The sequence below is a fragment of the Anguilla rostrata genome, chromosome 1 (assembly GCF_018555375.3).
Source record: "Anguilla rostrata isolate EN2019 chromosome 1, ASM1855537v3, whole genome shotgun sequence".
Lineage (NCBI taxonomy): Eukaryota > Metazoa > Chordata > Actinopteri > Anguilliformes > Anguillidae > Anguilla > Anguilla rostrata.
The window spans coordinates 40,786,161-40,808,513 of NC_057933.1; the positions used below are offsets into that span (position 1 = coordinate 40,786,161).

General features: G+C 41.8%; 1 protein-coding gene across 1 annotated transcript in view; it reads left to right on the forward strand.

The window, feature by feature from the left end:
• Positions 1–21,453: 21,453 nt before the first annotated feature.
• Positions 21,454–22,353, forward strand: part of eml1 (EMAP like 1) — a 94,136-nt gene continuing 93,236 nt past the window's right edge. The window contains exon 1 of the mRNA XM_064337195.1: positions 21,454–21,700. Coding sequence (XP_064193265.1) covers positions 21,673–21,700 — 28 coding nt within the window. The 5' untranslated portion in view covers positions 21,454–21,672. The remainder of the gene's footprint in view (positions 21,701–22,353) is intronic.

Below are 22,353 nucleotides of genomic sequence, written 5' to 3' on the forward strand. Positions count from 1 at the left end.
CTGTAGAGGTATTCCTTGGCCTACCAGGCCCTTTGTGATTGCTGAGCTCAACAGTGCTCTCTTTCTTCTTAATCGTGTTGAGTTGATTTTGGTAAGCCGAAGGTTTGGCCTGTGTCTCTGACTGTTTAAAAAAATATATATATTTCATTCAAGGCTTTCCTTGACTTTCACTGGCACAGCTCTGGTCCACAAACTCCAATTACAGACTCCAAATACAATCAAAAGCATAGAATCAAGACTAGATACTAAAAGCTCCCATACCTGCACTAAGGGAGAAAACCTGTGAAGCCATTTGTCCCAAACATTATGGTACCCTGAAATGGGGGGTCTCTATAAAAAAGTACAGTCATTTCTACATGGTGGAACCAAATATAAAACAATGATGTTTTTTTTAAAAAGCCTTTCAAAAGTTGCGATTGTGCACTTTAACACATCACTGTATTTTTTCATTTTTATTCTAATTTGGTTCTGAACTGTATTGACTGGAAAGAAGAATCAAACTGGATGTGTTTTCAGACCTTACTCCCACTGTGCCTACAATGGGGAAACACTGACCACACTGCCACACAAAGTTTCTACAGAACCTTGGAATGCATGAAAATGATGGCCTATGGGGTCATTATAGCTTAATGATGACATGTAAATCCATCCTAAATGGAAGGGCTTTCTTATGCAGAGAAGAATGCTTGCATAATTCTGTGAAACACTTGAAACAATGAAAGTAAATCTATCATTAGCACACAAATGGGGGAACCATCTACCTCTTAAGGGGTTTCTATTCATAAGTGAAGCTAAAGAGAAGCAGATAAGTCCAGGGCCCTGAGTCCTTCGTAAAAGTGTCAGTTTTGTGTGTTCTGGTAGGGACGAGATAGGGCTGTTTGACTGCAATCCCAATCTGCCACCCTATCACCACCCAAAACATTGATAAGATATGATAACCTGTGCAATGCCACCAGAGGTAACTGGAAAAGTATAAAAATGTGCAGGCTTTTCTGGTATTACTGGAAATATCTCCAAGGCCCAGACCTCCTTAGAAAAAGGGGAGGGGGAAGGGGGTGTAATTTCTCTAGGTGTTCTTTCTCATGATGCCGTTTCTCTTGTTGAGCATGTTTTGTGGTGGAAAGTTGCATGGCAGTGTCTGAAGCAGCTTGACATTTTCTCATTTGCTGGAAGAAATAAAAAAACAAAATATGAGTGCCATCAAATTAACAGTAACTTACTCCTTTTAATTTCACATGAACGACATCTTTGATTTTGGAATGGTTTGTCTGGTACTTGTGTTCACATGTTACTGGTGTGTCCCTGACTTCTGTTTGCCATGTGTTCAGTATAGGAGGTTACACATTCCACAGTCTGTCTGGAAATGCATTATTCATTGACTTGAGCTTAGCTCAGCATGCTGCTTTTATGACAGCCATTTTCCTAATAATATGATGAAATGAGAAAAGGGTTTTTTCATTTGCATCTAGTAATTACAGCTGAAATATAACTCAGGCCATTGTTGAATTTAAGCAAGGTTTAATCGAGGAGGCAACTTTCTGAAGTATGTCCCCCAGATAAATGTTATCAGAACTTTTTTTAGTATTCTTTTGAAAACTAAAAATAATTCCTTCCATCCTATGATTTTGTTTATTTAACTGAATAAACATAGTCTGGTTCTTCTGAGGATGGGTTTATTACTTTTCGCACAGAGAAACTAGGTCTCAGTGAGTGCTCAAAGACAGAAATTCCACATCCCCCTCTCTTCCATACAGTGCTCTTCTGTTTCCATTGCTGAATTTGATGGGTGGTGAGCATTACATATTTGAAGGCTTCTTAATACCACCCCCATCTCTGCACACCTTTCCTTCCATTTTGTTTCTTTAGTTTCCAGTTTCACGTAAGTTGTTTCCATCATTTATATTCATGACTTCATGACTTCCATCTGGAAATAATATGTTCTGAAAACAAGTCATGGCAGGTTGGGGATGTATAAGGGGGCACTGGTGCCCCAAACGGTGTTTTTTGGTTAGTTTAACAGCTATCAGAGAGATGCGAGTCAGACTCCCCGCTGCCCTCTGTGCTCTGTGTGTTGAAGCTCAGAGACAGATAGGGCTTGTCTGCAGAAAAGTATTTTGCCATTTATGAATCCAACAGGCTGAGAATGGGACAGGCAAGTGATTCAGAGTCATAATTTTTAACCCAGCAGAAGGTTTGTGTTTCATGGAGTTCCATGAACGATAATATGAAGTGAGGTCGATAGAGGGTGCAAGCAGTAGAATGAGTACTATATAGTATTAATGTCAAAAATGGGTACAAGCAAAGGAATGTCTGTCTGAGGAGTCCCCTGTGTTTCATGCATGTGTTGCTGCATGGACCCCCTTTTGTCTTCCCCCCCCCCCAAAGTCTGTGCAAGATTAATGGGGTGACAGGGAGTCATGAGAACTCTGTGCACGCTCACACCACATGAGATCAGCTTTCCTTTTGAAGACTTCCCTCCAAAATCCATCTTCTTCTGCTTGGGATAGATCTCTCCCACCCACCTACCCACACACACTGTTCATATAAATCATCTCTGTCGGTCTCTTGCTTTCTCTCGTGGCTCTTTTTTGCCTGGGACCTGATTAAGGTCGGACAGGGGTTGATATATATGGTGAGGGGGGTCATGATGATGTCATGTTGGCAGTCATAACTCAGAGCTATTAAACTGGCAGCCATCAAAATCAATCAGGCTATACTAAGAATAAACTACTCATGGTATGTTTTTGCTATTAGGTGTAGATCATCAGAAATGTCTACCTGAAGTGTCTGTGGTTTTTCAAATGCGACTAGGAAAAGGATAGTTGGACCGCAAACAACTCAGTGGAAGGGGGGCGTCATACTCTCCAGCTTTCTCTCTGCTGATTCAATTGCAAGTAACTTAATTTGAGAAATTGATTTTGACTTGGAAGCCCTGGGAACATTGTTAATAACAGGGAAGTATCTGGTGCATCTAGGATGGAATGCATCATGTTAGAAACATATGGCGTAACAATTTTTAAATGGAGAGGCATGAAATTGCTTATTTTTCATTTTTATTTGCACATTTTCCAAAAACAGAAAAAGCACTAGGGATTATAATTTTCCATGAGAGCCACAAAGAGTGTGTTGTGTCGGTATCTACCTATATCATTTCTGAATGAGAAAATACACCATATATATATTGCAGTTTTTTACTTCTTAATGATCACATACTGACAGACTGAGGGTTTAATGTCTTTATAACTGCCCTTTACTGTAAGACTTGAGAACTTCTGAGTTTAGCGACAAGTTACTAATTAGTGGATTGCCTCAATGATAATAAAACCATTAAGGAATCTTCTGGGGCCTGTTACATTCTGGTGCAATTATGAGGTAATTGTGGCATGTCCCTCCAGATCATTAACACGGTGCCAGTAAAATGTCTTGCAAGAATTCAAAGAAAATTAAATGAACAGCAATGCCAACTAAGAGGGTTAATGAGTCATGAAGCTGAGATGGACGTATTTTAGAGCCTTTCAGTGAGTCAGTATAAACACCAGGCTTTCTGTAAAAGGGCAGTACAGATGAAGACCACCAACCCCCCTTCCAATTTGTAGTCTGCACATTGTTCTGTGAGAGGAAGTTAAAGTTCAGGCTGTCCTGCTTCACAGAAGTGCATTCAAAATGACTTCTCAGATAGTTAAAGAAATACTCCCCAAAAATAATTCACCCCCTTCTGTGACCACTCTGTAGAATGGGGAGCCAACTTAGATTGGGGAGAATTTATATGGCCTCAGCTACAGCACCGTTCTGTGAAAGGCAGTGTTGGTTCGAATCAATGCCTAAGAAATTAATAATGGGTTTCTTCAAGAAGAGCTGAGGTTTAGAGATAAAGAAAGGCGGAAGAAGAAAAAGGCGACCAGGAGAAACGAATTTGATCATGTGCACGAAATAAATTATGCCTTACTAACTAGCTGCATGGTCCATGCTGTCACTATCACACATCCATGTCACATAGTTAACGCAAGTATCTGAAGTTCCCATAGATCTGTGAACACAATAAAATCTGGGAGAACATTAACTGTTATGATTCATTTTCTTAATTTGCAGGGATGTATATGTCATGATTATACTTGTGACCTACTTCCATTCCATTAGCTGTTTTGAGTATTTGACAGTTACTTATTTAGACAATAATTACTGCCACTGTCATGTGTGAATGCTATCTACCCATTAAAATAATGGACAGTGGTTGCGTGAACAAGAGAAGTCACTCGGGGATGTGGGAGTAGTTAATTGCAGCAATGTTCTGTATTCCATGTGTGAAAACTTATTTTTGAATGGGTGAGAAAGAGTGAGAGAGCGATATCTATTTGCTGCAAGATCAAAGTAGGCCCTGAAGGGTAGGGGGAGGGGGGACTGCAGACCCTGGGGAAGGTTCAGGTTGCCTCTCTTGGGGGGTTTGATCAGTCACTCACACCCTGGGGATTCCTCTACTGGTGCACATGCTCTGCAATAAGAAGACCCCAGAGCTAACAAAGGACACCTCCCCCTCTTCTACCTCAGGCTATAGTGTGTTTATTGGGAACTCTGTGTGACCCCTGGAAGCACACATTGAAACAGCCATATAAACAAACATCACAGTGGCAGACCAAACACTGCTGGAGTCTGTGGGCTCACAGTCATTACACTGTGCCCAATGGCTTGCAAACAGCCACTGAAGTTCCTAGTTTCTTAAACTTTTAACCAAAAACACTGAACACACTACAGGCTATCATAATGTCAGCTGCCCTTTGAAGCTGAGACCACAATCCCATCTCAATGTAAATTAAAGGACAATTTTTGTCTTTTGGGTCATAATTATAGCCTCATGAATGTTTTGTGTGTTTCCAGGACAACACAAGAGTACCGGGTACAGTAGCTTGAGGGCTGGATTCATCCTCAGATTCCAGATGTTTCAGTGCTAGATAATGGGATAGAAGATATTAACACTTTTGATTCAGGCCATGTCAATTCTTTTTTGCTTTTTGCCTGAAGGCAGTGATCAGTTGCATTAGCCAACATGAAAGGATGTAATTGCAGTGCATCACTCTCTCTGCAGAACCATAATTCGAAAAGTTACAGAGGAAAAATAGAGAGAAAAGTAAGGATTCTCGCACTGCTTTCTGAAAGTTCCTGCTGAAAGACAACGTGAAGGTGGAACTCCCATTGTTTGCCTTGTATAAGGTGTACGATTACAATTTAAAGCTTGTGGAATTGACTCCTCTTCAAAATGCTTTCTCATGAGCCGAACTACATTTAGGAACATGTCATGTTTGGGTCCTCTCTGCCAGCCAAGGAGAGAATAGTACTGAAGCTAAACCCCACTGAAGGCAATTGTATGCCTGTGGCCAGTAGCCAGGGTAGTCTGTAAGGACACGACAATCTGAGAAACATGCAGGCCATAGTGTAGAAAGTGGAAAGGCATGCATATCTGTGGGGATTTTGATTTTACTATTTCACCCTTGAAAAAAATACTAAAATAGATCAACAAAATAAAAGAGGACAAATTGCTTCTTCATCAATAGTCTACTACAAGACTGACCAGGTTGACACTAATGAGTGATAAAACCATCCGATTGTTAGGGATGTGCTTTGGTAACAAACCAATGATCAATTACCTTTTCTTAGAAATCATTATCACCTGTTGGTGGTTGTGATTCAAATAAGTTGATGGTGAATAAAAGTTGGTACAACTAATCAGATTGCAGGATAATAAGCAGAAAGCTCTCCCTTTCCAGACACACACCAGGAAACAGTGTCTGGTGAAGAAACTGTGAAGAAAAATAAAAAATCTGATTAAAATATGTTCATGCAGTAATCCCTCCTGAGTCAACGCTTGGGGGAAACATTTTTGGCATCATTTAAAGCTGCAAATATTTTTGGATACCAACTTTTACAACCCAGGAAGGTGCAACTTTCACCCATTTTTGGCAAATTTGCTGAAGCTTTATCATTTTGGTTTGGTACCATTGATAGACAGAAACTTTAGAGTCTTACCACAGGTTTTCATCAGATTCAAGTCAGGACTTGGACTGAGAAACTCAAGGACATTCAGTTCTTAGCAGACAAATTTAGTGTAGCTTTGACCTTGTGAGTTGGGTTACTGTTCTGCTGAAACATTCATTTTTGCATGTAGGTCAAAAGAAAGGTGAGCATTCGCTCATTAGAAAATACAAATTTACTTCAAATTATTCAAACATGATAAGCCCAGTCATACACACAGAACATATACCACATGCTCCAAGAACAAGAGGTCAAAGTGATGGGGAAGCAACTACCCACCAGCAAGGCCTGCAGAAACAAGACAAGAACAGCACTCTAATTAGAATATGATCTGCTGCAGAGATGGAACAATCAACAAGGTGCTGCAAGTATAAAGGAAAAGTTCAATAGGACCTTCTGGCACATTTTCAATGTTTTGTGTTTCATACAGGACATTCACTCTGTATGGTTTGTCATGTTTTGCTAAACTCATTCATGCATGTGCTGTGTGCGTGGGGATGTTGGCTCTATTAGTTTGGTGGTGGGGTAATGTATTGCAGCAAATTAAAGTATGTACAATTCAGTCTCAGTCTCAGTTGCCATATCTGCAACATTCTGCATCCAGATGTTCAGTGCAGTCCTGCTTCTATTAAAAACTTTCATGTAATGTTTTGATGATCTAAGAAGTGCAAAAAAAGAGACACCCTCATATGCAATACAAAAAGTTTTACATTAGCATCAATGAACCTTTGGGAGTTTCCTAATTCAGTTATATCCTTGAACTTACTATTGAAGCGGTTAGTGGGATCACCCTGTAACTGTTTATAGAATTACTTTAAAACAATTTTTTATGACATTCATTAATGTACTTATCCTAGTCCAAAATAATTATGCTGCTAAACTGTACAAATTAATTTGCAGAGAGAATACTTCATGCAAATGCGATGGACACACCCACAGCAGGAAGCAGTTTTCAAAAATGTGTTGTAGAGTGAGTGCAATTACTCTTTAAAAATGATGATTGCATGTCAGCAAACAGTAAGACTATGAGTACCAGAAAGGACTCAAGTCCTTCCTGAACAATAGTTTATTTGAGAGAATAGTGTAAACATTATTTGCTGAAACACATTGAGAGAATGTTGTTGCTTTAAATCAGTGCCTACAGTTAAAGTCTTGTCTATGCAACATTGTGATTCAATAATGTTTCTCAATTTTGTAGCAGCAAGCCTTGGTTTACTTGGACCACTATGGACTTTAGATTGTGTGTGTATCCAGAGACGGTAACCACCTAAGCACAGATATATGTAGTAAGCCCATCGACAGAAATAATTTTCTCTACCCACACAGTTAGCCCCCCCCAAAGACCCCGCCCCCCCGCCAAAACCACACTCAAAGGAGCGTCCCAGCCAACTGCATATGGTTAGATGGATATGTTTCTCTGATTACATGTGTTGGCAGGAAAAGGATGAGGTCTTATAGTGGCTCAGTGTTAAGGATTACAAAGAGAAATGGTTTGGCAGCACTGGAAAAAAGGATTGTTGGGACACCCAGATTACAGCTGCTTTCTACTACCCTTAAAAGACCTCAGCCTGAATTCCAGCTTCTCGCTACTAACACACCACAAAGTCTAGAGTTAAACAGCATTCTCAAAAACACTGACATGTTTTTTCTCTCCCTGCTTTGGAACAATCTTGCATTTGGAATATGATAGACGTGTAAGTAAAGCAACTGGACTCATTCTTTATTCACTAGGAAAAATTCTTTTTGCACCTCCCAAGCACTGGCAGACACATTCACAGAAAATGAGTGATTAAATTAAATTCTAAGAATTGCATTTAAGGGATTTCACATCTGTATGCCCTGTTGTATGTTGGTGAGATGTCCAGAGAGCTCTATAGCCTGTATGCGCATCTGTGAGCAAAGGAGGACCACCCATCACGGTTACCATTTTGTTCAAAATGGATACTCCTTGTAAATTGCTTTGGAGGAAATCAATGTGACTCATGTGACACTAGGATGTTCTGTTTGTCTAAATATACAGGGACTTATTGGGTCCATTGTTTTTGTGCAGATATATTTACACTCAGAGGGCTCAAAAATGGGAAAGATCATCCTATATTACTGTGATTAATTGTAAAGTGTAAAGTGTGTGGAAGTATATTGAAGCATATGTGTGTAAAGTGTATGGATGAAGTCATAATATTTTAATGCATTCATTGTTAATTTCTCAATATTTTTTCTTTGTCTTCACGGTGGGTCATTTATTTGCTCCCCCACCAGGGCAGGCCTTTGCCTATGGTTATGTACAGTAGGTTTCACTTTGGGTACCTTATCTCTGATTATTCCATCTCTGCTTCCAATCACAGTCAAATTAGATTGTTTATTGTCTTCTGATTCCTCAGACCATCAGATCATCCATTTTATTCACCTGTTTTTTGGTATTCATTTTTTTTGTCACTGATGAAGGCCAGTGTGGCAAAAATATAATATTTTTGGGACAAATTGTACTTCCTACACCTTTCTTTTTGCCTACATGCAGTATTGTTGACCTACAGGTGTTTCATGTCCCCTAGCACTGTCCCAAATAGAAAGATGATTTTTTCCCAGTTCAAGATCCTTTGGCTGAAGCAGATCTTCCTCAATGATTTGCCGGTCCTTTGCTCCATCCATTTCCCCCTCAATCATGACAAGCTTTTCAGTCTCTGCTGTTAATAAACACCCCTATAACACAATACTGCCATTTAATGCCAGGGATGCATTGACTAGGTGATGCACTGCGTTGGGCTTGTGCCAGACATGATCCTTGCATTTTGTTACAAAGTCTCATAATCTGACCTTTTACCTCATGTTTGATTATCCCTTAAATGCTTTGTTGTAATATCCCTCTAAGTTTTTATAAGATGAGAGGTGGTGTACCTAGGATATTGTTAGCTCATAGACATTTTCCCCCCATTGAACTTTGTATTGAGTCATCTTTGGCATGACCAAGATTTCCATAAACAGTTTTGTCCCTACCAACTGCATACTTTGGAGAGTGTTGCAATCGAAGTGGGCAGGTTATAGAGGTCTTTTATGTGGCATAAAGATCAACCAAATACTTTCACATATAGTATTGAAAAATGCATTCCTTTACCCTAATACTTTCCTGGGAAACCAAATACTTTTTGAAATAGTATTTGGAGCCTTTTACAAATACATAAAAATACAAAGGTATTTTAAAAATATTTTGAAATATTTCAGAGATAGACAACAGAAATGACCGACCCAGCAACAATGTAGGCTTCATCCTGAAGGGGGTATCCTAGAATTCTTTGTACAATATTTGTGAGTGGCCCATGTCATTTAAATACTCCTATGAGTGGTGGCACCTTCTCTTGATTTTTCTTGATTATTTGACCCTGACGAGGCAGTTGTGAAAACTAAATGATTAGAACTCTTCACAGGTATTTGTCTGACAATTGTCCCTATACATTGTAGAGGAAGCTAGTAGAATGGGGCACAGACTCATTTGGGTGTCAATTTAGTGTGGTAGGTTGAAATCGGCGACATTCCCAGTGTTGATATGTAGCCTGGATTTGATCACCTTTAGAGATCTTCCTCGAGTGGGTTTGATAGTCTGAGCATGTGGAGGACATTGCCAGTCCTTAGTTCTCTTTGAATTTCACGCCAGGCAGCAATATGCCTTTCTTATTTAAGTACCCTGTTTTTCTAGTGGTTCCTTAAAAAAGTTTTCAGATTTCAATAATTTATACTTTTGCAATAAACATCATGAAGCGTTCATTTCTTTTAGTTTTCTGAGCCCGCTGACAGAAGTTTCAGTGAGTGGAGAGAGCGATTACTTACCTCTTTATTATTTGGTTTTTCCCCTTCCCTTTCTATCGCTCAGCGATTTGGTGGTTATCCCTCAGGGTTAACTTTTAGATCCCCTCGATCCGCAATTGCGTCCCACCCTCCTCAACCGTGGCATACTCTCTATTTGTAAATGCTGAATTTCAAATAGTTAAAAAAAGGATTTAAAAGTAATGAAAATACTTTAAATATGTATTTGACCCAGGTCTGGTATGAAGTTTATGGAAACCTAAAACTTCTAGTCCCAAATACATGTTCATCAGTTGTTGTACACATGCTTCAACATAACCAATTTGTAGAGGAAAGCAGAGAATGGGGAAGTAATATTTATGGGGAATGTAATATTTGATGTGGGCTACCGTTTTAAAAACGGTGACACACAGTGCCATTGATATGAAGCACCAGGAGTGCTAATAGCTCCCCCTTCTGGAGAACCATCAGCTTGCGCAACGCGAGTGAATGAGTGAGTGAGCATGTGAATGAGTTACAAGCCAGGTCCGTGAGTTGCTGCACACAATAAAAATGAATTACAGCACAGAGCCAATATTAACTGATGCCAGTGTTGTGTATTATAATACTGTTTTAAATACTAGTTATGTTCTTGAGAACCTGAAATATTAATGAATGTTCAATAAAACATATATACATATAAAAATATGCAATAAAAAAATAATAAAATGTTCTGTGCTTGAACTGCCAGTGTTATAGTTCTTAAAATAACAATGTAATACTTTTAAAACCTAGTAGAACCATCTTGGACACAGACAAGCACATTGTATTTTTTAAAAGACCAAAATAAAATATTGTGTGAATGCTTCATTGTTGTGGTTGGTAGATCATCAGGTGGGACATTTACAAAGAGTTAGACATAGATTTCTGATCCTAAATATGTTGTCTAAAACAGTGTTATCAGACTAGCTTAACTTTGTACTTTATAATTTATAATACCCTCTATGGATGCCAAAGGATAACCTGGTTCTTCTAAGTTAAGAAAATGAATGTCCTGTCATTAAATTCATATTATTTCTTTTTTCAGATGATGACTCACTGTTTGCCTGAGTTTCTTTGTAGTACTGAATATTTAGTAGCAGTATATTATGTAGTACTGAGGCAGTGTTGTATTGTGAATATGGTCATGACTACAGGGATATTTTTATGCACGACACAAAGCTTTTAAAAAACAGCTTCAACATATTGAAACAATGAATTGATGACACAATATAATTTATTTTGTAATACTGATTGTAAGTGATTGTTTGTGCATGGAGTGATACTGTTTAAAAACAGGCAGTTTGAATTTCTGTTGCTTTCTTGGATTTATAATCACTGTAGAACACTGTCTCATCCAATCAGCATCCAGGGTTGGAACACCCCATTTTATAATATGTTTTTGCATAGGCCTATATTTATAGGTACAAACAGAGGACCAGCTGTAGCTACAGTGAGAAGTATCACACCCTGCTCTGCTTTTTTAAAGTGGTTGTGTGGGGCTGCTGTGGGTTCTAGATTAAACGTTATCTGACTGTAATTTGTAGCCTAGTTCACCCATTTGTGCATTCAAAATATAAGGAAGATAAACTTTCCCTTAAGTGGCTTGCAGTTTCATTATTTAAATGACCAATTACAACACAAAGTTGTTTCAACATAAGCCTTTGACGGGGAGAGCCAGGAAAATGTATTGTTATCATGTAGGCCAAATAGAAACAACACAATAAAAACTGAGTATCATTAACATATCTTGGGGCTACTTTCAGCCTTGTGATGAGGACTTTTGATATTTTATTGTGGATGTACAGAAACTGCCTCTTGATTTCATGTAATAGGTTTTCAGAATTAAGGTCTCATCTTTGTTTAGTGGACAAATAACAGGAATGTAGTGCAAGCAATTCCTGTGCCATTTTTGTCCACTCTTGGGCAAATGCTTAACCTGAGAAAATTGACATTTTTCAAGGAAATGCCTCCCAATAAGTTAAGCAAATGCAGATGGCAAGCCAGGATTTCTGCTTGAAAACCACATGGACTTTTGCCAATGCCATCCACAAGATGGAGCCAACTGCCCTTTAATATCTTTGGGTTAAAACTGGTTTCCTATATTGTAGCTATATAATATGTGTAGGCTTATATTACACAATAATACTAATTGAATTATTTTATTTTTATTGCATGGAGATCAGAGTATAAAATCTTATTATAAAATGTTATTTTAGAGCCCAACACCTTTGCACAAAAAGTGTGACAATTATTGGCCAATGTTCCTGTGCAAATCTGCATTCTAAGAAACCATTTAGAATTTATAGTTTTAGCCGCTCACTTTTTTGACATGGCATACAGTGCCTTTAGAAACCAAATTCATTGCAATATTTTTGCTGTTCAATAAACACAAAAAGTAACACATTTATAATGCAAAAAATGTTTATTCAACAACATTTAAACAAATGTAAGTCTCATTTACAAATATATGCCACCACCATGTTTGATGATGGTGTTACCTAGGTGATGGGCTGTGTTTAGTTTGTTTAAAAAATAACAAACTTTCTAGCCAAAAGAGCTGAACATAAAACTGGGAATACACTAAGCCTACAGATGCTTGAACGGCCAACAATGGGGGGGTCTTATTGGCACTGGTCAGGAGTGATCTGTCCTAACGCTCTGAGGAAATTGGTCACACTGCGCTGACGGTTGCCTCCTCATTTGCACTTATTGCCATTATTCACTCGAGGCATCCAATCGACCTCCAGCCCAGGCGATGGCCTCAGCGAGCGCAAGTCATCATTTTAGAGCGGAGACCGGAATTGCACTGGATAGGAAGTAAGAAAACCACAGCGAAGGCTGAAGAATTGATTTGTCTGGTGTACACACAGCAAGAGAACAGACAGCAAGAAAAGAATGAACATGATGTCTGACCGATTCTGAACGTAATCTGCAGTTAGCACTGGTTTTATCAAGCCTTGTGTGTGATAGAGAATAAAAGGAAGCAGAGAAAGTGTAGGAGACGTTTCAAGTGGATTAAGCCATGGTTGCTACAAAAACAAGCACAGGGTGCCTTCAGGAATTTGTGTTGTGAACTGGAGGGGGAAAAGAATTCAGATTTCAAGTTGTTTCTTACTGTTACATTCCAAATCTGGCCACAACACAGTAACAAGGACAACACAAATTGGAACGCAACACAAAGTCCCTTGTGCCCAAAACAAAGCAAAGTTCAAAAGAAATTTCCTCGAACACACTATAAACAAACATTTTTTTATTATATAGACACAAAAACTAAACCCAAAAACCACAATATATATACAAGCAGTTGTAGGTGTCAGACAAAACAGGTAAGGCAAAAGCAGGGCCTACAGAAGACTACTAACCCTGGTCTGCAACAACCTTTTTGATGTGCACGGCTAATGAGAGTCTGGCATCAAACCAGACCCCCAGAACCTGATGACATCAATCCTCCCCAACTGCCTCCCATGCATCCTTAAACAAACCTCCTCCCCTATCTTCCTCCTAGTAAAAAAATAGCCTGAGTCGGGCAGGGTCATGGGGGGTGCTGGAGCCTATCCCATCGATGCATTTTATAAGAGCCAGGATTACACCCTGGACAGGCAGCCAATCTATTGCAGTGCACACACACCATTCACTCACACACTCACACGTATGCATGGCTGAATTCTATTTTTTCAGTGTCTAACCTTACAAAATGTAAGGGATGGAACTGTACATATGGCTGTTGAACACTCTGACAACAGAAAAAAGGAAATACAGTAAAAGGCCACTAACTTTAAAAAAATTGTATTTGACCCAGGTTTGTCCATCGCCAACTGTAATTGACAGACCGTGTGCCTCACATTCCATCTTCTCTTCCACAGGGCTCATCTGCAAAAAGAGACCTACCAACATCCTTGTCAACCCATGAGAACACACCATCATTCATAATAGAAAACAGCGGTGGGCTAATCACACTACCTTGCGGGGTACCATTTTCAATCGAAAACCTTTCAGAGAATGTTTGCCCCACCCTCACCTGTATCACACTGCCAAATAAGAAATCCCTGATCCAGTTAAATAACCTCTCTCCCACTCCCAGAGCATCAAGTTTAATCAGCAACCCTTCTTTCCACAACATATCATAGACCTTTTCTAGATAAAAAAACACAGCTACCACCATTTTTTTATAGACCTGCACTTTCCTCACCTCAGACTCTAGGCACAGCACTGGATCCATCGTCCCCCTATCTTTCCAAAATCCACTTTGGAATGAAGATACTGTAACAAGCCCCTCTTCTCTGGGAAATAAGTCAGTCTATCTGTGATCATCCTTTACATTGTTTTACATAAGTGGGATGTCAATGCAATTATAACGTTAGCTAGCGGGCTGAGACAGATCCTTGTCTGGTTTATGAACGGGAACCACCACAGCAAACTTCCAACTGGCTGGTAGCCTTCCCTCCACACCCTATTACAAAGATCCAGCACCACAACTAATGAGGTATCATCAGGATGTGCAAGCATAGTATAACACACCTCATCTGTCCCAGGAGATGTAAGCCCAGATCTGTTGATAGCCTGCCTCAGTTCAGCTAATGTAAACAGGAAGTCCAGTGCATCCCCTCAAGTTTCTGATCCAACATTGTTGGGTGATCTGCCAAAACCCTGTCCCTCCTCTTTACGTCCTTCATGTGACAGATTATCAGAGCTGTGGACCTGAACAAAGGATTTTGCCTGCATGTAGCCTCATCCAAATTCCTTGCCACCATGTCCTCCCCTTTTATCAACACTGGCAATATCCAGTCCTTCCTAACCCCACCCACAGAGTGTCACAAAACAAATAATTTTCCTGATCACTGCTAGGGCCCATTTATACTGGACCAGTTGCCAGAAAATGTGAGTCCTCTTCAGTTCTCTGAACAGCCTGTTTCTATGTCTCACTGCTTCACCACACCGCTCAGTCCACCACAAAACTGCCTTCTTCCTCTTCCTACCTAGGGTCTTTGGGATTTTTTGGCCTGCCACCCCAACCAGTGCACCCCTCACCTTCTCCACCACAGTATCTATATCAACCTCTTTGTGTAAATTAATCTGCAAGAGAGACCTTCTGCAGAGATCCTCAGTGCCCCCACTCCACATTTCCAAACTCCAATGATCTAGAGACTAGAGCCAGGTCAAGGGCTGACTCCCCTCCTGTGGCTGAGTTAAATCTAGTCTCAGTCCCATCATTGACCAGGCCCCACCTCCTCCAGTAAATCCTCCACCACCTGACCATTACCATCTGTCCTCAAACTGCCCCATAGAGTACTGTGGGCATTAAAATCCCCATACCACACTGCACTGTGCCCTCTCTACCCTTCCATATCCACCAGGAAAGCCAAATCTAGCTGCTGACATGGATTATAAAATTCACTACGAACACACTACCTTTTGCCAACCACACCTCAACCACCACATATTCAAGAGACACTCCGCAACCTATCACCCAATACGGCAAACCCTGCCTAATAAAGGCAGCACACCCACCCCTACTCCTTCCCTCCCTATCCCTCCTGATGGCCTCATATCCCTGCAGCACAAAGTCCAAGTTGGGCCTCAGCCATGTCTCCTGCACACATATCACATCTGGTCGCTCAGGCCTACCTACAATGATGCTTTAAATTCCTGACCATTCGCTATCAAAGTTCTGGTGTTCCATTGCAGGATTAAAACCATCACAACAATCAACCAATACATTGACTCTAACTAGGCAGGAGCTCTCCTGAGAGTTTTGCTGCAGCCTTCACAATAATACCAGTCTTCACTCTCTTTTCAGTCGCCTGAGCTGTGCCGTTAATCACTGTTGCCATAAATAAAACAAACTGTCTTATCCACCAACAGATTATTCTCATCCACTCCAACAGCTAAAGGCACCTTCGGCTGCCCATCCTGACCAGACCCCTGGTCCTCAACCACTCTCTGCCTCTGACTGCCAGCCTGCACTGCCTTCTCTGACTCTGAATTTTTTGACACCCTCACCCGCTGAACCTCCACAGCCTTCTTCCTCACCTCACAACCCCCAAATGCCACACTGTGAGCCCCACCAGTTACAACACTTCACCGCAGCACCCTCACCACAATATCCATACTCATGATTGCCCCAACATCTGGCACAATGTTGCCCTGACCGACAGCTCGCTGTAATATGACTATATCTTTGACAAGGATAACAGCGCAATGGGGGTGGTACATATAACTCATATAACCAATCTGTACATGCTCTGGAAGAACACAACCCTCCAAATGCAGATTAAATGACAAACTATTCATTTTTGTCCCTTTTCTCGTCATCTGCAAATGTTTTGCCTCCAAGACGGAACCACCCTGAAGATTCTTTTTCAATTTCTCCATACTAGTGTCTAGAGGAACCCTGTAATAACTTCCCTCAACCAACGTCTTCCCGACATTATCTCACTACCAGCCACCATTCCTTTCCCCACTTGTTTGACTCAAAGAGCCTTATTTTGTTGCTCAGTGGCTGCACACACAACCAACAGATTTCCATTCCTAAGCAACCTAGCCTCACCAATATAATATATCTCACCAATCATCTTTTTAAATGTTGCTGACAGAGAAACCGGGCTCATTGATCCCACACCAGCACCCTCCCTCAACTTTAATATCACTTTGAAGTCCTCACCCCCCACTGGGCCACCGCTATCCAATGAGCTAGCCCCGCTCTCCCTACTACCTTTCTTCTTCTTACAAGACTGTCTTTTCCCTGACGCTCGTCCTATCCCTTTACTTAACCACACCCTCATGCAGTCTTATCCTTCATCTTCCACCTCCCCGTCAGCCCCAGCCATCTCTAGATCAGTCACAGCCCAGCTGTTGCACAACCACCATGCCGTCGACATGCCAACCTTTGTACTAATACAGATACTGTGATGAATTTTGCCATTGTTTTAATTTCCCAATCACAACGGTTTTGCGGTTTTTCAGTACGAAGCTAGTGCCAGTACGAACAAACCCACTGTTCTTTCAAATCCTCCTAACCTTCACCCTCCCTTCTCTTTATCGACTCCTAACCTTCCACCTCTCCTCTCTCTATTGACTCCTAAACTTCCACCTCTCCTCTCTCTAGACTCCTAACCTTCCACCCCTCCTCTCTCTATTGACTCCTAAACTTCCACCTCTCCTCTCTCTATTGACTCCTAACCTTCCACCTCTCCTCTCTCTATCGATTCATAATCTTCCACCTCTCTTCTCTCTATTTACTCCTAACCTTCCACCTCTCCTCTCTCTATCGATTCCCAACCTTCCACCCCTCCTCTCTCTATCGACTCCTAACCTTCCAACTCTCCTCTCTCTATCGACTCCTAACCTTCCACCTCTCCTCTCTCTATCAATTCCTAATCTTCCACCTCTCCTCTCTCTATTGATTCCTAACCTTCCACCTCTCCTCTCTCTATCGATTCCTCACCTTCCACCTCTCCTTTCTCTATTGACTCCAAACCATCAGCCTCTCTCCTTAGCTGAAGCAGGCCATTTGTAGGGCGACCAGCAGGTGATGCCAATCTGGCAATCAGCCGCTCGTTAACATGGAGCACAGGTAGAGAGAGACACACAGATCACATGCATAGGGTTAGGTTCAGCACCTGCATGTAACACTACCCAGTTTTTGCATGTTGGGGTGGCTCTGAAATGCATTGACAGGCATTCTGAAATATCAGTTGGCCTTCCTTTTCAAATATAATGAGCACACTTCACACATCAATGTTAATTTAAACATTGTTAAGACAGCGATACAAATCAAAGAACTGACCAATGGCTTGTTTCTTAGAGGTAATATAAAGAAACATAAGCCTATATCTTGAACTCGAACACATTTTCAATTTTATGCAAATGTCTTCAATAATGTCTTTAGAATAGCTAAGAAGAAAAACTGGGGTTTGGTAGCAATCACAGGAACCAGCACCCGAGTCAGGGAAGAAGAAGACTTAAATAGACAAGACACTGACGAGACACAGCGGGGCACAATGCACAATCAGGCCACAGAGAGGGAAGGGAAAACGAGACAACCAAAAAACAATAATTGAACAATTGAAAACAATAATACAATTAAACAGGGTACAAGCAGGACACAAAACAGAAGTGCCGCCATCTGGCGGCCCAACAGACAGACCCATGACACTCCAACCCTGTAGGGTAACCTGTTCAGCAAACAAACAAACAATCCTGCCAAGTACAAACTAGCACTGAAATCACATTTGCCTAATCAGAATCAGACAAAAACAATCCTGCCAAATAAAAACTAACGTGATCGCATTAGCCTAACTAGGTACATTGATCTAAACTAGAGGCTAGGGAGGGGTGGGGAGAGGTGCAGCCTGAAGATATGAGTCTTTAGTCTGCGCTTGAAGGTAGTCAGATTCTCTGCTGTTCTGACCGCCACGAGAAGGTCATTCCACCAGCGAGGGGCCAGGACAGACAGCAGACGTGAGTGGGAAGTACAGACACAAAGAGGGGGAGGTGCCAAGCGTCCAGAGTTGGCAGAACGGAGAGGTCTGGCTGGTGTGTAGGGTCTGATGATCCTCTGGATATATCCTGGTGCTGACCCCTTAGCTGCCTGGTATGCAAGCACCAAAGTCTTAAATTTGATGCGAGCCATAACAGGCAGCCCGTGGAGGTCAGTGAGTAGGGGGGTGAAGTACTTACAGTACTTACAGTACAGTACTTACAGTAAACACTGTTTAGTTGTACAAGTTAGGCTAGAGAATGTAGGTCAATGTAAACGTTGGTCAATGTAGGTCAGCCGTCCTCCCTGGGTGCCCAGCAGTGGGTAACCGGCAATGCCTGGGTTAGCCTTGATAGCCTGGAGGAATGGTTTGCAGTAGATGACATACAGGTGGGATGCTAGGGGGCACCCCTGCATGATTCCAGTCCTGATGGCAAACAGGGCTAAGGGATGTTGATTGACAATAACTCTGCCCATTATATCTGTCATGCAGAGTTTTTCCCCGCATAGAAGTGGGCTAGGGACGTTGAGCCTCTCCAACACCCTCTCCAAGCACACAGGACTTACCCTCTGAAAGGCCTTCTCTTGGTCTAGACTGAGAAGGCTCAAGGGGGACCTGCACTCCCGTGAGTGGATTATAATATCCCTCAGGAGAAGCAGGTTATCATTAATGGACCTTCTGGGTACACGTCTGGTCGGGGTCAATCACTGATGTTATCAGGCCTTAGAACCTCCTCATCAGTGCCTTCGCCATTATCTTATAATCGACTGAGAGGAGGATGATTCAGATCCTTCAGGCTCCCTTTCTTCAGGACGAGAGCCACTACGCTCTGTCTCTGTTAGGCCTCCAACCACCCATCCCTGTACGCTTCCCTGAAAACAAACTTCCTCCATATCCTCCTTCTGAGATCCCAGGGAGTCTGGTAGAACTCTGCTGGGATTCCATCAGGACCAGGAGCTTTGTGTTGGTTAAGGGAGCGCATAGCCCTGTGAGCTCATCAGTGCTCAACTCAGGTTCCACGCTCTCATACCCCAAGTGTCTGTCCTGGCAGCCCAGGAATGTTCCCACGAGAGCCCTATCAATAAGCCTTACACTGTACACGCTCTCCTAGAACACCCTGGGTATCTCCTGGACCTCTGCTTCTTCAGACACCACCACCCCTCTGCTGTTATAGAAAGCACAGATGTTATTAACTTTAGACTATGCCCCGTGGAAGAAAAACCTGGTGCATTTCTCATCCTCCTCAAAACCCTGGCACTTGAAGCAGAAAGTTTGTTTTTTCTGCTCCTCCCAGCAGAGGGCAGAGAGGCTGTTTGGATTGTGCGACCATGCTGCTAACATCCAGACCTCATGACTAGAGAAGGCTCAGTCTTTGGAGGGCAGCATTGAGTTGATCAAAAGCTGTCCTCTTTTCCATTGCCTTCCTCTGCCCGACTGACCAGAAATAGCCCCTCACATGTTCCTACACCATCTTCCACCACTCCACCGGGGAGTCAAAAAGATGTTTAAGACTGACCCACTCCAGGTAGCACTTTGAGAGGGAGAGGCTTGCTCACTCCACGCCGCTGGGGCGTGAATAATTACGAATAATTACAGAGGCAGAACCGGGGCTGGAATCTCACCCAGACCTCTGTCTCGCGGCTACACCATGGTTGTATAAAGACACGGGCTACGCGAGATCACAGCACAAAACAAAAAGTTTAAAGTGTTTAAAGTGGCTTTAGTTTATCTAGCTATGCAAAAGAAGAAATAAGGGCGAAGGAGATAGTATGTTCGCCCTCTAAATCAAAGTAGGATGGAGAATGGAGAGTTTTGTCTGTACATTCGGCAAATGCGGAGTTTAGACAAGGGGGTCCACTTTCTCTTATTTCCAAATGTGTGCTAGGCGTTTTGATGACTTACTGAAACGAGTAGCACCATTCATCAAACATGCAGGAACTCATAGAATTCCCATCTCTACAGAAGAGTCTCCGTACATTAATATGTGAAGTCTGCCCTCTGAACTCTCAACCGTGATGTAACCAACCATGTGATATTTGGACCAATAGCTGAGAGGGGGAGGTGGGAGAACAAGAAAGAAGTTTTCCAAAAGTTCTCTGGAGGCTGTCGCACACTGCACCGTACAAACACACAACACCACGTCTTTTTGTTCTTCCGATGTTCTCATTGCTTTGTTTTGCTCAAAAACTTCTACTTCTTACGAAGTATACTGCCTATTTCAGGCCTATGCTGTACTGTGTTGTCAATATTGTTTTGTTGTAGCTGTCTTGTCACTTCTCTGTCCCTTCTCATATGGTTGCTCAGTTTGGCATTGTGGCCTGATGTAAGTGTTACAGTTGTACCATATCTTTTTACATTTTATTAGAAAAAACTTGGTGCTTCTAGGAAGGTTCACAGCATCTTCAATTAAAAAATAACATTATCCAGCTTTTTGCCATCTAGTAACATCATATTGAAGTTCCATGAACAGTTTCTTGGTCTTCATGGCCCTGTGACTGATCTGATGTTTCAGTTGTGAGATCTCACAAAGTGATATTTACTTTCTGAAACCACTGCATGATCCCACAAGTGTTTTGGATGATGAAATGTGCTTTAGGATGATTTATGTTGAAATGTACTCAAAACAGAATAAGGAATTCATAAAAATATGTTACTTTTGTAGTTGTGTGACTTTTGTTTTTATGCCTTCACTGCTATTATATACATAATATGATTTCCTTTATAGAATATGCTACACTATGTAAAATCACTTCCATCAAAGTGACAAGCAGAAGTGACTTTCTTTCTTAATGTCATTTTCCATGTGGAGTTATGGGCTTCCATGTAATGGGAAAGCTCAGCTATTGTAATTCCTACAGCAGCACATAACACCAGTGGCCAGTCTGTGCATCTTGTCTTCCCTTGGTTGCAACAAGCAGGACTACAGCTTCCCTTGTTTCAAGATGGAGACACCCACCAATTCCTAGTGGCATCCCCAGGGTCCTAGTGCAGGGATCTATTTCAGCTGCCAACAGCTCCTGACAGGTCAAAGCGAGTGAGTCTTTCAATATTAATGAGTCAGCAGTGGGACGAGACATAGTAGTCTAATCAAGGAAAGGAGGGAGCAAGCAAATTTAGCCTCCAATAGCAGCCTGGCTGCCTGCCTGTGAGATGCATTCCTATCGTCCTGCAGCCAGAAACAGCCCAGACTGTGAGGTGCATTCCTAGCGTCCTGTAGCCGACATCAGACCAGTTAGATAGTTTGCTGCAGTGACCCAGGCTCTCACAGGGGTGTTTGTTTACAAGTGAAGGCACGCACACTGGATTTGTCTTAAGCAAAGTCTGTCGCTGTCCTCCTCAACCTACCACCATGTCGGACAGTGAAGGACTACCAATGGGTAAGTGTAAGGGGAGAAGGGGAGCTGTCCTGGGCGGGCTGGTGCCCACAGTGACAAATCACTCCAGAGCTATTAAGCAGATGACAGCTCCAGTACCTCCATAGTGCTGGAAGTGTGAGGGTTTAATAGAGTGAAATGATTTGTTCTTTGAAGTCATTGTTGAGTCCTGAGATAAATGCACTTGATATGAAATTAACTTGAGAGGTAGAGGTGGGTGTGTGTGTATCCACACAAAGACTAGAAACAGCGGTATTATACAGTAATTGTGTATGTGTGAGAAAGAGAGAGAGAGAGTGCGTGTGCAAACTGTGTGTTTTCCGTATGTGTGATGTGTACATGTGAGAGTTGCTGTGGGTGCTTCATTGGAAGTGAACCTTATTCTGTGTTACTGGAAACTTGGCTCATTTTACATGTTACATTGTGACATCATCTTAGATTGCTTGGGAATGCTGCGTGTTTATTATTTGTTTTATTTCTGAGTTCGATGGAGATCTGTTTCTGAGCAGTGTTTCCCTCCAGTTGAGCCAGAAGTAGGGGAGAGTTGAAGGTTGCTATGCTGACTGCCCTGCAGACAATTGGGTATAAATAGCTCTCCACCCCCAGCCCAACCCATATCACAGCGCCATTGCTGTCTCCACCCCCAACCAATAGCA